The 16,923-nt window shown below is 38.6% G+C and overlaps 1 protein-coding gene across 2 annotated transcripts; it reads left to right on the forward strand.

Moving 5' to 3' along the window:
* The first annotated feature begins 890 nt into the window (after positions 1–890).
* Positions 891–15,864, forward strand: ERCC5 (ERCC excision repair 5, endonuclease). Of its 2 annotated transcripts, XM_040091441.2 has the most exons (16): positions 891–981; positions 1,120–1,238; positions 1,866–2,035; positions 2,545–2,660; positions 2,754–2,846; positions 3,632–3,692; positions 4,603–4,746; positions 5,591–5,798; positions 6,064–7,197; positions 7,565–7,797; positions 8,179–8,298; positions 9,790–10,003; positions 11,828–11,972; positions 12,775–12,975; positions 13,851–13,935; positions 15,206–15,864. In XM_040091441.2, exons 2-16 carry the CDS (start codon positions 1,151–1,153, stop codon positions 15,755–15,757), a joined length of 3,564 nt encoding a protein of 1,187 aa, XP_039947375.1. In that variant the 5' UTR covers positions 891–981; positions 1,120–1,150; the 3' UTR covers positions 15,758–15,864. The 2 variants fall into 2 exon arrangements, with proteins under 2 accessions (XP_039947375.1, XP_039947382.1); XM_040091448.2 differs by lacking the exon at positions 891–981 and having other exon boundaries at positions 1,033–1,238.
* The last annotated feature ends 1,059 nt before the right edge of the window (positions 15,865–16,923 follow it).

The raw sequence follows: 16,923 nt of genomic DNA on the forward strand, positions 1-16,923 counted from the left end.
TAGAATATGGATTCTTCCAGATTAGCAGGAGCAGTGTGCATGTCCTTGGGGTTGTGCTGCAGAGATCTTAGCTGAGGGATTACAGGGTGGTGGGGTGCCTGCCATGGGGGACACGGGCTGTGGTCAGGGCAGAACAGAGAGCACAGGCTGCAGGGGAGATCATATTCAGGGGTGGGAAAAATAGGACTGCTTTTGGTCTGCATTGTGGGATTTTGTTCTGGGAGAGGAGACAGGAGGCATTTTTTTCATTCTCCAGCCAGAGAAGGGCAGTAGAGCTGTTACATGCTCTGGAGCACAAGTCCTGTGAGGAGCAGCTGAAGGAGCTGGGGTTGTCTTACCTGCAGAAGAGGAGGCTCAGCGGTGACTTTATCACTCTCTACAGCTACCTGACAGGAGTCTGTAGCTGGGGGAGGTCAGCCTCTTCTCCCGGATAATAAGTGACAGGATAAGAAACGGCCTCAAGCTGCACCAGGTGAGGTTTAGGCTGGACATGGGGGAATTCCTTCACAGAAACGATGATCGGGTATTGGAAGGGATTGCCCAGGGAGCTGGTGCAGTTACCGTCCCTGGAGTCTTTAGACTGGACGTGGCACTTAGATTATGGCCTAGTTGACAAAGGGACGTTCGGTCACAGGTTGGACTCGATGATCTCGGAGATCTTTTCCGACATAACTGATTCTGTTATTCTCTGCTGTTCGGTACTAGGCTCCTCGGCTGCCTACCGGCCTCAGGAACCGCAGTCGGGGAAGCCGCGACGGGAGCGGCCCGGCCCCGGTGTGCGGGGCGGGCTGCGGGCGGCCGCTCCCGGGCGGGGCCCTGCGCCGGCTCCGCCCCGCGCGCGGCGACTCCCGGCGGCCCGCGGGGCTGCGCCGGGCGGGGCCGCGCTCGGAGGGGGCGGGGCCGCCCGTGCTGCGGCCTGATCGCCGGGGCCCTGCCGGGGCCCTGCCGCGGCCCTGCGCAAGGATCCGCTCCCCGCCGCAGGTCCGGCATCGCGACCCCCGCCGGCCCCTGTCCCTGTCTATCCCGACCCGAGCGACCGCCTCGTTATTTCTGTTTAAATTATTAAAGCAGTCGCGGGCCGCATAATCCTTGGGTTATTCCTTCTTTTGTGCCTCGCAGATTTTTCTCTCAAAGCAGCTAAGGAAGGACAATGGGAGTTCAAGGACTTTGGAAGCTGCTTGAATGCACCGGGAGACCCATAAACCCAGAAACGCTGGAAGGGAAAATTCTTGCTGTTGGTATCCTTTAAAAGTAAAGCCGGAGAAGCGAAGTTGCAAGGGAGATCGTTTTAACCATTTCCCTTATTTATAAGTGATTATTTTGTTATTAATATTATTATTATTACACTTAAATTGCCTACAGTTTGGTAAGTGGATGTTTTGCTTTATAATACGTGAAATACTAAGCTCTTTTATTTTCATCTTAAAAAAATTACTTTTTTTAATAGGCTTCTCATACAAGTGTTGGACTATAGAATTTTTCACTTTATAAATAAGTGTACTGCTCTCAGTAGGATTGCAAGATGAAGAAGTTTTATACTTATGCATCAGCTTGCCTGTCCTGTATACTTGGTTAAATGCTGAAAAGATGTGGAAGGAAGTTACCTGTTAAGTAAGAAGTTACCTGTAAAAATAACTGCGGAGGTATTTACTGTGCTTTTGCTTCCACTCTGCTTTTTGTGCAGGGCAATGGGGCAGTGATTTCTTCTTACAGATTCATGGCTATTTAGATATTCTTGGTTTTGACAAGACAAGCTTGGAGCCATGGGCAAAAGCCACTCAGTCAAATCCGTGCACTTTGTAGGAACTCCCAATGTGGTACATGTGTAAAAGAGCACATTTTTTTCCTCTCAACGATTCTTTAAGATATCAGTATTTGGTTGAACCAAGCAATAAAGGGAGCCAGAGGTGGTGTTTCTGTACGGAATGCTCACCTGCTCACTCTGTTTCATCGACTCTGCAAGTTACTGTTTTTCCGGATTCGACCTGTCTTTGTTTTTGATGGAGAGGCACCTCTTCTGAAGAGACAAACCTTGGTAAGTACCTTTGTGAGTTATTGCAATCTCAAAGAGGCTGTATGTCTGCTGATAGTAAGCAGCCCTTTTTGATTTCCTTCCTGTTCTGCTTATGCTTCTGAGGTGTGGGGATGGAGGATTGAATTCCACTGCTCTGCAGGTGTCCTTTGCAGTCCCAGCCTGGGTTAGCTCTTGGAGCATGCAGCAGCTCTTCTCCAATCTAGGCAGGTTTGATTTGCATGAGAGCCAAGTTGCAGGGAAGTGGATGATGTCATGACCCTGGCTTGTGCTCCAGAATAGACCTGAATGCAGCTCTGCAGGCATTTGTATTCCGAAGCTGAAAGCTGTTCCTGAGTCCCACAGAGGAAATGGATGTAGATTTAGAGGCTCTGAAGGCTCTGTCCCCTCTCGGTGTAGGATGAGTTAGGAGTAGCTCATAGGCTCAGCAAACAGAATTGTAACAGAAATTCACCAAATGTACATCTTCAGCATCCAGCAAAATCTTGTTGGTGTTAATCTTATTTTCATAGGCTAAGCGAAGACAAAGAAGGGAAGTTGCCATCAATGATTCCAGGAAAACTACAGAGAAGCTCTTGAAAACACTTCTGAAGAGACATGTTGTCAAAACTGCTCTTACAGGCAAAAGGCAAGAAAAATAATTATTTTCCCCTTATTTATAAGTGACAGTGAGTCTTTTTGAACCTGTTAATTGCTGTGTTGTTTTTTTTTTTTCTCTAAGAAATGAAGCTTTGCCCAGTATTACACAAGTTCGAAGAGAAGGAGTTGATGATATGTATGTATTGCCTGCTTTAGAGAATGAAGAGAAGAATAGGTAGGTAGAATTAAGAAAAATAGCTTAAATGGCTTTTAATAAACTTGAGTAAAAGTATAAACGACATTTTTTGATGCTGATGAAAGGCCTTTGACCTATGAGACACTGTAATATATATATAAATTGTATTTCTTAATTTGTATTTTATTTCAGTTTATTTTTGGATACAGAAGCTTCCTAGTTATTTTTGGGAAAGTCACAAAATAAGGTTTCAGCCCATAGATTAAATTTATACCCTGGATGCATGTATATGGATGAAAGTTCTGCCTCAGTCTCTATGGTCATGTCCATACAACCAAATGGGACTGATTGTTCAAGCTTGGGTGTGGCAGCTTGATTCTGTTTTGTGTTGACATGTTCAGCAGAGGCAGGCTTTGTCTGTACTTGTCACACCTGTGGCATCTTCTTAAATAACACTAAGTGAGAATGTGAGGCTGCCCTAGAGGTTACTCTTTGCACATCTGTACTTTTATATATTTCAAGTGCTGACCAAGTAAGAATTGTGCCATGATCTAAACAGCAGCAGTTGTCTGCATCTAGTTCTAACTGACATAAGTTTGCCTTCTTACTTTCTGTTCAGATCTTTATGACCTGTGTATATATTTATGCGTGTGTTTGTGTATATATAGATATATGTATATCTATATACGTGTGTGTTTGATGGTACAGTTTTTTGTGCTTGACCATGCTTGACCATGATTGATGTCTTTTTGCTTAAAATAGAAACTCTTTTTTCCTGGGTAGATATCTATCTACACCTTTTGTTTTCTCTTTGTGATTTTTAGCTCAGAGGAGGAGGAAGAAAAGGAATGGCAAATGAGAATTAGCCAAAGACAGATGTTGCAAGTAAGTGCAACCTAGTTGCCTTGGTACTGTGAACAGTTCTCTCATTCATATGGTATGCTTAAAAGACAAACCAAAAGCTAACAAAATTCAACTGTTTAGGGATATAGGTCTTATTATAGCATTACTCATAAGCAAACAAGGTAATTTTTAGTGCTCTAAGAATGCCTATTAATGAGGAAATATAAATGTGATTTCTCCGCTAGAATACAGCAGAACAGAAAATTCTTGTGATATCCTTTCTTTTTCTTTTTACTACTTCCTCTGAACACATGGAGAAGACATTGGTTTTTGTAACAATGCAGGTGAAATGCATGCATTTGTGCATGTGTGTGCCCATAAATGACAGCATATTTAACAAAATTTCTATGCTTCTCCAAATGAGAACTGAAGTTGAAGCACTTGTGTTTTCACAGATAAATTCTGTATTTGTTTCTGATGTGCTGATCTGATAGGAAGAGGATGAGAGAAATACATGACCTAAGAAGAAGACATAATAAATAATAAAATTTAATTTGCTTTCATCAGTAGGAAAAAAACAACAACAAAAAAGAACTCTTGGAAAGACTATTTATCTTTGAAGTAGTTCTCATGCAGAAGGAGAACCTCTTTGGAAGGAAAAGAATCAGAATTGCTGAGGCTATATGAACTGCTTTTGTGATTTATGCTAAGTATCTTTTTGTAAAAAGAGTAAAACCAAGTTTCTCTGTGTAGTGTACATCAGTGGGGTACTTACCTTTTTTTTTGTTACATAGTGATTACTCTTTTTTTCTTGTTTTCTTTGCCATATAGGAAGTAGTAACAAAGTATCTTGTTTAGAATTGTGTTTTTTGTTTGGAATAATGCTCTAAATATTTTATCATTTTGTTGTGCCATAATATAAAATATCTATTGTTGGTTTCTATTTTTATAGGAACAGTTATGTGAAAATCCTTATTCCATAGATATTGAATCAGAAGATTTCCACAAGCTGCCTCCAGAAATAAAACATGAGATCTTGACTGATATTAAAGAACTTACAAAGCGAAGAAGAACATTATTTGAAGCAATGCCAGAGGTAATATTGAAAATAGCTTTCAAGGCATCAGAATGGAACTATTGCTACTAATACAATTGAGGAAAGGGTACTACATCTGGAAAGCTTTACACCCTGGACTATTTAATTAGAGATGTTACCTTGAGGAGAAAAAAAATCCAATGAGATAATGACTTTTAACAGTCTTATCTCTTGATTTCCATTAAAATTAGCAGAGCTAATTCAGTTTGGCAAAAATGTTAAAAATCATGCTGTGTTACATGCCTCATCAGTATTATGCCCAAAATTGCATAACAGGCTACTGGTGTGGATGAGCCAGGCAGAATGAACACAGCTTGGATTCCAAACCCTGAGGTTGTTGGAGGAGCTGGCAGCTGGGAAAAGGCTTCTGTAACTTAGGCAGATGTGTTGAAGCTGTTCAGACACAAATGGGGAATCCTACAGTGTCACTTCTACAGAGAGGTTTTGAAAGTACAGTATAAATAAGATCAAATGTTGGCTTATGTCCAAATGTAAACTAAGAACCATCATTTTAAAATGATCCACATGTGGATTCTCTTAATTGCTTTTTTTTTTTTTTTTTTTAAGATGGGGATGAGCTCTGATAGCCAGAATTGAGATGTCATGTTCTCTAGCACTCAGAACTACTGGTACCTTTCAGAATTGTTGTATGTTACCAGGATAGTTTTGCTGTCGCTTGGGAGTGCAGCAGCCAGTGAAAGACAAATGTTTGCTGCTTAAAGGAACTTTTGAAAGAATTCCCACTCTATTCCAGAGTGTGGGAAATGGACTTGCTTAAAAGGGGTATTTTATTTCAATTGACTTGTTTGTGTTGTTTTGTTTTTTTTGTTTTGTTTTTTTTGAGGACTCCAATGACTTTTCCCAGTACCAGCTTAGGGGTTTGCTTAAAAAAAGCAACCTCAATCGGTGCATAGAAAATGTACAAAAAGAAATGAATCAACAGCACTCGGGTGAAATCCAAACACAATATGAAAATGAAGGTGGTTTTGTGAAAGAAGTGGAATCAAGGAGGGTGGTCTCTGAAGAGACTTCTCACTATATTCTGATAAAGGGTATGTCAGGACTTAATTATGTAAAACCTGTTGTTGGGAGTGTGCACTCTGGCACACTTAAAACTGTCAGTTTTAAGAAAAACCTGAGTATTGTTTATTATGTGGCCAGTACTTTGTATGAAATGTGCATTGTTGTTATACATCATTAACTGTGATCTATAAACCTGTAGAAAAGTGGTTTAATAATCTTTATATAATGATGTTCATTATGTAAAATGGAATGTTATTATAAAGCAGTATTTTTCCACATAAAACTCCCTTTCAGGTATTCAAGCAAAAGAAGCTATGAGCAGAGACTTGGAAACTACTGCAGGACCCTCATCAAAGAGGCATGAATTGACTAAATTAAATAAAAACAATGAATCTCCTGCTAATGCGAAGCTGTGTGCATCTGACAAGATGCAGACAGAGGGAGATGACAGTGTGGTGGCAGCACCCCCCTCTCCTCGAACTTTGCTTGCTATCCAGGCAGCCATGGTGGAAAGCAGCTCAGAAGAAGAGCTGGATGCAGGACAATTTGTGTCAGAGGGAGGCAGTGTGTCTCCAAGGACGCTGCGGGCGATTCAGCAAGCTCTGAGTGAAGATGATAAAGGGGAGGAAGTTGTTGCTGCTACAACTGATGGAGTGCTTTCAGAAAGACCAGAAAGGAAGGATTTTCTGCTTAGTAGCTCAGATGAGGAAGAGCAGATTCTTGAAGTTAAGGAGGGAGAAAACATTCCTACAGCTACATTTCATTCATCAATCCAAGTGACTATGCAAGATGCTAAATTTAAACAGAAGGATCAGGAGTTGGAAAAAAGTCATATTACACCCCAAGACACTGGTATACTCAGAGATAAAAAGTGTTCTGCTATTGAGAATACTAGAAAAGGCAAAGAAGATATAAACAAAGAGGAAAATTATTCAGAAAATCATATTGCACCCAAGGACACCAGTATATCCATAGCTGAAACTTACATTGACAGTACTATAAAAGACACAGAAGATGTAGACAAGGAAGAAAATAGCTCCAGAAATCTTATTTCACCAACTGATACCAGTATATCCAGAGTTGAAAATTATTCCTACATTAACAATACTAGAAAAGACAAAGAAGACGTAGACAAAATAAAAAACGGTTCCAAAATGGATTTAAAGTCTCTGGGAGATAAGAATATGAATTTGTGTTTGCAGAAGCCGAGCTGTGCCCCTGTGCAAACTAGTATGGATGCTTTGATTTATGCTGAAACAACAGGCCTTTCTAAAAATGAGGAAAACTTGAAAATTTCTGAAAATACACAAGAAGTAATTTCACAAACAGAGGAGAATGTATCTGAGGATATCAGATTTTTTCCAGAAGGAAGAGATCCTGAGGAGGAAAGAGAAGGGATATCACAGTCTGAAGACAGTGATTCTGATGGTATGTGCTTTTGATTGTGTAAAAGGGTAAGAAAATAGGACAATATTATATTTATAGTCAGTTGAAGGTAACCTTTTTTCTTAGTAAGAAATACTTAAAAATGCATCCATTCCTGCACATATAGGAGGCAGGAAGAAAATCTGAGCTGTGTTTTTCCCCTTGGTGTCACATTTTATCATTGAATCCTGAGAACAGAATATGGAGAGTCAGGAAAGCATGTTATGTACATTGAATCTCACTGGTGTACTAACCAGTCAACCACTTAGTTGATGTGATTGCACAATCCTTATATTTATCTGCTGCATATAGAAAAAAAAGTCACCGCTCGAATTAAAAATGTGTACAAATCTCTATTTTCCTTTGATAGGAAGCTTTGTTGAAGTGGATGCTGAGGTCAGTAATGAGGCTGAGTTTCCTACTAAATATGATGAAAGAGTGGGTGGTGAACCAACACTTCCAGAAGTGGAGACAGGCAGACCTGATGTTTTCACGCCGGACTTGCCGAAGGAGTCTGATGAGATGCAGTTGGGAAACACTCAGAATGTTGAAAAAGAAGCTGATGGTAAAGGTGCAGAGGATGAGTGGCAAGACATCAGTTTGGTAACTCGTTGTTTCTTGTTTTGAGCTTGTACTGGAGTGCTTTGTCTCCAAATAGTTGTTAAGGAAAACTGTTGAACAGTTGCTTGTTGTTTCATTGCTTTCTCACACAGGTATCTAATTGTATGGCAACTGATGTTTCTTTAAGGGTGGTTAATCATAATCTCCCTAAAATCAAAAGAAAGCTTCAGGATTTTAGCAAATTGATGACTAGATCATCTCTGGTCTTACAATTTGTTCCATTAGAGAAGCTGTAACAACTTCCTGGTGTGAATTAATGGAACATATACTACTAGAATAATTGTAATTGGAGACTTTGTGCTTTACTTTGCTAAATATATCTGAATTGTTGAAATAAAAAAAAATCTTGGTTTCTATTTTCAGGAAGAACTAGAAGAACTAGAAAAGGACCTTTCTGCTGAGCAGAATACACTTCAGTCTCAAAAACAGCAGCAGGAACGTGTTGCCGCTTCTGTAACAGGACAGATGTTCTTGGAAAGCCAGGTAGCATTTCATTTGTTTCCTTCTTCCACTCCAGTCCTTTACTCAAAAGCTGTAAGTATTTTTGCTTAGTTACAGGTCACCTTTTTTCCCTCTTAGGAGTTTGGTTTTTTCAGTTTGCTTAATTTGAAATATTGAAAGTGTTGAGGTGATCTTGAATTCCAATTATTTTAAATAAGTGTAATAACATTATAAAATAATAATATAGTTATGGATAAATCAGTATATCTTTTAAGCTCCAACTTTTAAAGGTTGGGCCAGTTTGACTGTGGCCTGTTTTTGTGAAAGATGCAAAATGAACAAAAAAATATTAGGAAGCTATGTTCAGCAGCAAAGAATTGATGCAGCCTGTGTGTTAGGTAAACTGTGATTTCCCCTAGGGATTAAAATGTTAAAAAATTGCAAGGAGTCTGTATAGTTTATGCTCTGAGTAACCAATTTGAAGGAATCTCACCAGAAATGCCCGAATGAGCCTGTTACTTCTGTGTCAGTGTTTCAAGGTTTGATACAATGTGTTTGGGTTAACAAACTGATAACATAGTAGACTAGTGATGGTGTCTGTGATACAATAGACTTATGCTAACAAATTCATTCTGAGAAATATGTAAATGCTTGTTGTTCTTTTTTTCTTCTTAATGAGACCGATTAGGTAGTTTTAAAATGATATTTAATCTTGGTTAAATATTTGCACATACTTGTTTATTCAGGTAATTTTTTTAAGGGCCAGTAGATTGCTTTTGTAGTATTATGTGCCATGTGATCATAGACACACCATTATAGTTGTTTTGATCTTGTGCTTTTATTCTTAATTACAGTAAAAATTTAAAGTCTTGAGGCTTATTTTATCAAGCCTCAAAAGCCATCTGAGTGAAGAATGTGATCCAGACCTGTGTAACTAGCACAAGCCTGTAAACCTAGTGTGTGTGGGATATTTCACTGAGGTTGTGTATTGTGTATCCCATAAAAGCAAAAATGCATCAAAATAGAGCCATATCAAAACACTATCCAAGGAATGATTAGTCTTCCCACCGTTTCCTGCTTGATATGAATGTTTCTCATATGCTTTCATACTACTTTCTTAGATTAAGTGATGACCAAATCTTTTTTTTAAATCTGATTTTTTAGTTTTACTTTTTGTGGTTAACTTGTATCTTTCTTTTATGGAGCCCACATAATTGTAACGCAGGGAGTTCTTTCCTTGCTGTGCAAAACAATACTTAAGTATGCTTGTGTAATTAAGATGGCAGGTTCTCAAACTGTGTGGTGAAAGAGTGCTCAAGTGATGCTTGACTTATATGGAACTGTCTGCCTGAGAGGAATTGAGTGGGAATTCCCTCTTGACTTAACTGAGCTTGGCACTTTTTACTGGAAATTTAAGGCTTGTTGTCAAATATTAAATAAGTCCCAAGTGTGAATCTAGCAGTTCTGAGTCAAGCAGAAATGTATTAGAAATTAACTCTTTAAATGAATGTGTGTTTCCCTTCCATCCCCCAGGAGCTCCTCCGTCTGTTTGGCATTCCATACATCGAAGCTCCAACGGAGGCGGAGGCACAGTGTGCCATATTGGACCTTACTGATCAGACCTGTGGGACAATTACTGACGACAGCGATGTTTGGTTGTTTGGTGCACGACATGTTTATAAAAATTTCTTCAGTCAGGACAAATACGTAGAATATTATCAGTATGTTGATTTTCAGAACGAGCTAGGTAAGCCTCAGGCATTGATTTGTTAAACAAGGTCTTTAATAAGGCAGCTAAGTCATCTTTATATTTTCTACAGAATTTTGTGAATATTATTCAATGTCTGTTCTTTGGAGAGTCTCTAAAGCCATTTGGTTGGGTTGCTGTTTTACTGCCAGATAACCCCCCTGAATTTGAAGACCACCTGCATTTAATATACTGAGTTAGTGTAATGATCATTAAGGCTGGAGATGTGAACTATTATATCACTTTCTGGGTAAATGTTAGCTTGACTTTTCTGATGTGGTGGGAAAATTATATTCTGATGTCATCAGATTTTTAGTCTTCTGGAAACGGAAGTTAGTTTTGGACACAGTGAGATGTAATGCATTAAAAGAGGATCTGGAATATGTATAAAACATTTATCATGTAATTGACACTGAAAGATCTTTTTCTTCTATCTGACTGATCTTAAGCTAGTTTAATCAAATTGTTGCCAATTTTGTTGAACTACTAAGCTTCAGTGTCACATAGAGTATTAGGCAAAATATGAGCCAATTAAAATTTGTTATTATGCTCGAGCAGAACTCTTCTACAACCAGTTTTGACATTTTTAGTTTGAGAGGCTATAGACTTTGAAATAGTAGCATAGTAGTATTAATAGTAGTAAAATTTCATAACATTTTTATGTGGTGAAAGATATAGCTTTGGTTTCTTCCAGCAAATTGCATAAAATATTTTTCCCTGCTTAAGTGTGCTACTGTAGCTTAATTGGAAGGGATTGCTGTAAAAGCATGTCTGTGATTATTAATTGGTTTTAATGTGATAAGCCAAATATTTATTTATTTATTGGGAAAAAATAGTCATCATCAGTCTTTATGTCACATTCCTCTGCAGTCTTGTGCTTCTCCTTTCCCAGGCATTGCAGAAATTCTTCTTTCTGAATAGCTGATGGATATCGTGACTAGCATGATGATGGTCTGCCTTGCTTTGTGTGTTTAGAGTCATGTCCCTCCTTTTCTGCATGGAATTTTAATTTTTTTTTTCTTTCAAGTCTAAACTCTTGAAGCTGGTCACTAAAAATCAGTCTGGTTGCCTGAGATGTTTCAGCCTATCAAATAGAAGTGGTCAGCCGAGTTCTTCCTTCTTTCTGGCTGTTTCATGGGCTCTTCTGGTCTGCTTAGTATCTGTACCAGCACAGAGCAAAAGGCTCCTCATTGAGGAACGCTTGTGGGAAACAGAGGCATTGGTATTATGGACTAGAATGCAAACAGAATGTTTTTATTTGATTCTGGCATTACTCAATTCAAGTCAGCATTAGATGAGAACAGGACAGTAACTGGATGTAATAAATGTAAAAAAAACCCAAAACCATCTTTTAGCAACCCTGAATTTAGAAATTACAGAATCACAGAATTATTTAGGTTAGAAAAGACCTCTGAGATCATTGAGTCCAATGTTTGTCTGATCACCACCTTGTCAACTAGACCATGGCACTGAGTGCCACATCCATTTGTTTCTTGAAGACTTCCAGGGACGGTGACTCCACCACCTCACTGCACAGTCCGTTCTAAAATTTAACAACCATTTCCATGAAAAAATTCCTCCTGATGTCCATTGTAACATTGTCATTTTGGCAAGATATATTTGCCAAATTAGCACAATTACTTATGCTTGAGCTAGCAGGAGTGTATTGATTCTGCTCCAGAATATAACTTATAACTTCTGATGTTGAATTAAATATAATTTTATGGAGTTAATGCCTTTGCATTCCTTTTGGCTTTTGCCTTTCTGATAATATTTTTATTTTGTAAGGTAATAAATACTGAATCCATACATTTTGTTTTTCAGGGTTGGATAGAAGCAAGCTGATTAATTTGGCATACTTGCTTGGAAGTGACTACACTGAGGGCATCCCAAATGTTGGCTCTGTAACAGCAATGGAGATTTTAAATGAATTTCCTGGGCACGGCTTGGAACCTCTCTTAAAATTTGCGTATGCTTCATTGTGATTTGCTTTTTTGTATCTACGTATTGTAATTATTAGTAAATATGCTTTTCTGATGCTTAAGCATGCAGCAAGGTATATGACCATCATTAGTGGGACTAAGTAGGCTGTAAAACATGACTCCGCTCTATCACTATTTGGAATGACAAGTAGATAAGGTAACAAGTTGATACAGCAATCACAGTGAGACAAGTAAAGCCAGCAGAACAGCTGTAGAATTGTGCCTCAAAGTTTATTGGAGAGCTGGATCTATAGTGGAGCAGAGCTTCATTCTCCCTGGGTTGGTGAGAGGTTGCTGTATCTTGCTCATAAGAGAGAGGGGACTTGACTGAGGAATGAAGGACATGGAAGGATACAGGCAGGTAGGGTGTGGGCAAGAACAAGATTTGAAGAGGGCCAAGGCAGCTGTACTGGCAACTGTCAAGGATCATTAGAGGTCTTGGTTTTTTTCCCTTTCTTTTCCTTGCATATCAAAAAACCTCCAAAAATTATCATTGTGTGTGGAACATCCTCTGCAAGTGAGGCTGAAGCTGAGGCCCCGTCTGTTTAGCAGTTTATGGGACATCCAGGTGATGTTTGCTACTGTGGCTTACAATAGCTGCATTTAATGTGTATGTTATGTCTTTTCTACTTTTAAGATTTTTTGTCCCTTTGGCCATCTTCCATTTGGACATTTTCTACATCATCTCTTGTAGTTATTGAAGTAGGGAGACATGAAATTAGCATGGTGGCTCTTAATATTTCAAATTTTATTTTATGAGGCAAATTAATAATTTTCTCTCTTTTTCAGTGAGTGGTGGAATGAGGCTCAGAAGAATAAGAAAGTGAGACCTAATCCACATGACACCAAAGTCAAGAAGAAACTGCGGGAGCTACAGCTTTATTCGGGTTTCCCAAATCCAGCAGTGGCAGAAGCATACCTGAAGCCTGTGGTGGATGAGTCAAGGAGTTCGTTCACGTGGGGAAAGCCTGATATAGAGCAGATCAGAGAATATCCTTTTACTTGTTAGGTAAAAGTACTCCAAATTCATAAGGAGTCAGTAATGGAGCGTCAAGTCCTTAATATCTCTTTGTTGTGAGGGGCCCCAAGCCCTATCTGCATGTGCTCCTCTGAAATGTTACCAGCTCTGGAATAGAAGTGAATGCAGCCATGCATGTGTGGCAGTCAGGGCTGCTCTGCCCTCCTGAGAGTGTGCTGCCTCACTTTGCATGCAAAGAGAATCTTGTAGCTGAACTGACTAGTTTGTTGTGATATTTCTGTAACTGTTATATTTCTGTAACTGTCCTGTGCCTGTTTCTCCTCTTGAAGTGGGATTGTTTGCACACTCCCTCTGTATGTTTGCTATTTTTCACAAATAACTCTTGAAGACTAGACAGAATTGGTGTTTCAGGCTGCACTTTATCCCCAGTTATTCCCTGCATTTCTTCCAATAATGTCTACTTTTTGCTTCAGTTGCAGTCTGAGCTATAGCAAACTATTGAAAAGTAGATGGCAATAAATGCAGAGCTAATAGTGTTTTAAACAGTAAATGAAACTTACAGTAGGTGCAAGTGTAAAAATAAGGTTTATTTATAGGCATTTTGTGTTATGGCAATGCTATTTAGCCAAAATGAGTTCTGTCTTCACTTAGACAGTCTTTGGGAAATATTGATATTAAAGAAAATGTTCTGCAACTAATGGAAATGTAGCAGCATGGTTGTGATATATTGTTTTAACCCAGAGTCTTTTGTCTGATTTTATATTAGAAAAAAACTTTGAAGTAGAGCAGCTTTCTTCCAGACATTGTTTATTTCAGGAGTTTTCATTTTATCTGTTTAGAAAATACCGGTAGTAGCCATTTTGTTAAGTTCCTTAACTTTCTGCACATTTTGCAAGGATCACTTTGGCTGGACTCGGACAAAGATAGATGGAATCCTTTTGCCTGTGATGAAGCAGCTGAACTTGCAGCAGGTGAAAATCTACCTGTAGTTTAAGGGTAACTAGAAAATTGTGACAGAAGCATTTTAAAAAGAACAGCAAGGCTTTGAAGTAATATATCTTTATCAGAAGTTGGGCTTTGGTTTTTAATATTTTTATGTATTTATTTGTTTTGGGTGTTCTGTGAGGGTCTCTGCATAATTTCATATGTTGGTTTCAAGTTTCCTTACCTATCAAGCACCTACCTCAAGTCCAGGCTGCTGTTATTCCTGGACACAGTCAAGCTACAGGTACCTCAAGCAACTTCAGTAACTCTAGAAGACAGTGTTCTATAAACACTTTATGAAGTATATATAAAGTGCCCCTGAGATTTTGGTGGAATGAAACTGCCCATTTGATGCTGTACACATCCTTTGAGGATGAGTGCAGACTGAACTGTTGAGCAAGTGCCCATTAATAATATTACTCTAATTTCCAAGTAAATGTTTGGTCATTTTTATTAGCACTTGAAAGTGAACAGTGATGCCCACTGTGGTAGCTGTCAAAGTGGGTTGTAAAACTGATCCCCAGTTTCAGATTCTTTTTTCCTTTTGCTGTACACAAGATAGATGCATTGTTGAAACCGGTGTTCTAGGTTCTCTGTATCGCTGAGTGGAGTGAAAGCCCCATAGTTATATACTTTCAGGTTGACTGAAATAGCCTTTGGAAGTGTCTGTCTCTCTTAGACAATGTTAGGGGAAAAGTAGAGGATTGGCTTAGCCTATACAAAAAGCCCAGCTGTGGCTGAATAGCACAAACCCACACTGTGTGACAACTATTAGTTCTACTCTTCAGTCTATACTGTAGCAGCATGTGGTGCAATGAACTTGAATCAAAAGCCTGTGTGTTCTTGCACTTGGAGGCACAAATGCAAAGTGCACTTACAGCATGTACTTAGTAAACATTCTACTTTAACAGCTGGAAACTAAGGATGTGTTTGTAAGGACATACTTAAGAGCACTACAGAGATTCTCTATATTAGGGTTGACAGTAGCAACATATGTCTAATCACTAGCAGCGCAACATTTATGAAATCTCATTGGAGTTTGCTAATTATTAATTTCTGTAAATGTTCTTGTTGCCTAATTTATTATAAAGTATGGGTATTACTATAATGATAATCCTATTGTTCACATCTATTTGCATATATATTAGTTTCATTACTCTTTTGTCCTGCTTTAGTTTCAGATGCTTTATAATATAGCTAACAACTGAATTCCTATTACAAAAACATTCAACTGCGTTTCTGTTTTATTTTTGATAGACTCAGCTTCGAATTGATTCGTTCTTCAGACTAGAACAGCATGAAAAACAAGCTATTAAAAGTCAGAGACTGCTCAGAGCTGTGACTTGTCTGAAGAGAAAGGAAAAGGAAGCAGACAGTGAAATTCAGGAGGCCACTGCTGTCACGGGGATGGAATTTAAACAGCCTGGGAAAAGGAAAGGGGAAGGTACCACAGGCAGTGCAAATCAAGCTGCAGCAACAAAAGGACAGACTGGAAAGAGAAGAAAACATTCTGATTCCAGAAAAGAATTTTTATATGGAGGTGGTTTTGTTGGAAATTTGCACCTTTCAGAAACTTCTAGTGACTCCTCAGTGGAGGAATCCAAAGACAGGGATTTAGGCAAGAGTAAAAGGAGGAAAAGCATGTCTGCAACAGAGACAGCAGACCATAAAGAGAAAAAAGGATGCAGTAGCTCAAGTGGTGAGGATGAAGACCTGGGAAATGTAGTCATGGTGACTGCCAAACCTGTGTTTGAAGGCAGAAAAAAGAAATCACGGAGCAAGAGAGGAATAAGAAAGAAAATGTCTTAAATAAAAAAAAGATATTTAAAAAGAGGGGCTGATTTTTCTGACTTGAGCTTTGTAAATATTCTAATGAATTCTTTTAAAAATATAATAAATTATCCCTATTTGTAATGCATTTTGTCACGCATTTTCTGTCCAGAACTCAAATAGAAGTGATTCTGAACAAAACACTCATTTTAGCACACTTACTCAGAAGGACCTAGATTGCACTTGATAGAAGTTTCCAGGCTTCATATTTTTAAACTGAGGCAAAACATGTTGTCAGTTTATCCGCGTTTATAATTGAGTGGATAGAGCTGTTAAATCACCTGCAATCAGTTGCTTCCTTAACTTCAAATCTAAATGAAATTCTGAATATTACTTGGGTTGGTTTTAGGTGTTGAGAAAAGTAAAATAGGTTCCATTTTTTTGCTTTTCTTCTTCCCTTTCCTAAGCCTGTCTTGAAAGTTTTATGTGCAGAGTAATGTTTATTGAAGAGACATGATGCAAACCCTCAAAAAATCTGCAGAAAAACATACAGTACAGTAAGTCCCTCTATAATCCAATGTGCAGTAATTGTGTATGCTCTGATTGTAAAAGACATGTTTCTAGATTTGGAGTTACATGACTATGTACAAAGAAAGTATTTGCAAAGGTGATGCTCTGAGGTATCTACCGGTTGCAGCACTCACATTGGGTTAATTTGTGTGGAATGATGTGAAACTGAGACTTAAATCACATTGCCTCTATTCATGCCTCTATTCTCTGAGTGCAGAATTTATTTCCAACTCCTGGGTCTTAAGGAGGAAAAGCATGGAAATCTACCCATCTTACTTGTGTTGTTATGTTACATACATTTTAGTCCTTTTTGCCTTTTTTTTTTTTTTTTTTTTTTTTTTTGTGCTTGTGTGTGTGTGTGTATGTTCTCATTTGATACTTCTACTACATTTCTATTTGTTTCATTATTTGAAATCCAAGTCCATACATTAAAGTTTTGTATGAGACATTATCCTCCCCTAAATGGGTGAGGGGATGAGGTGAAATGGGTAGGATTTGGCCCTTAAAATTGCAGGGAGTCTAATACTTCATGTACAGTTTATACTGGGCGAAAACCATCCCTTTTGATACTACTTTTCCAAAAGATTGTAACATTTTAAGCAAATTCTCAGTCTGTCCAGCCAGTTTAAAGCCCT

Source organism: Hirundo rustica, chromosome 2, assembly GCF_015227805.2.
Source record: "Hirundo rustica isolate bHirRus1 chromosome 2, bHirRus1.pri.v3, whole genome shotgun sequence".
In the NCBI taxonomy this organism is placed as follows: domain Eukaryota; kingdom Metazoa; phylum Chordata; class Aves; order Passeriformes; family Hirundinidae; genus Hirundo; species Hirundo rustica.

What these genes read in the sequence shown, in the direction of transcription:
- ERCC5 (XM_040091441.2), top strand. Translation starts at nt 1,151, where the DNA reads ATGGGAGTTCAAGGACTTTGGAAGCTGCTTGAATGCACCGGGAGACCC. An exon ending in AGTGGCAAGACATCAGTTTG is followed by an intron (nt 7,798 to 8,178) that starts GTAACTCGTTGT and finishes TTCTATTTTCAG; the next exon opens with GAAGAACTAGAAGAACTAGA. An exon ending in AGATGTTCTTGGAAAGCCAG is followed by an intron (nt 8,299 to 9,789) that starts GTAGCATTTCAT and finishes TCCATCCCCCAG; the next exon opens with GAGCTCCTCCGTCTGTTTGG.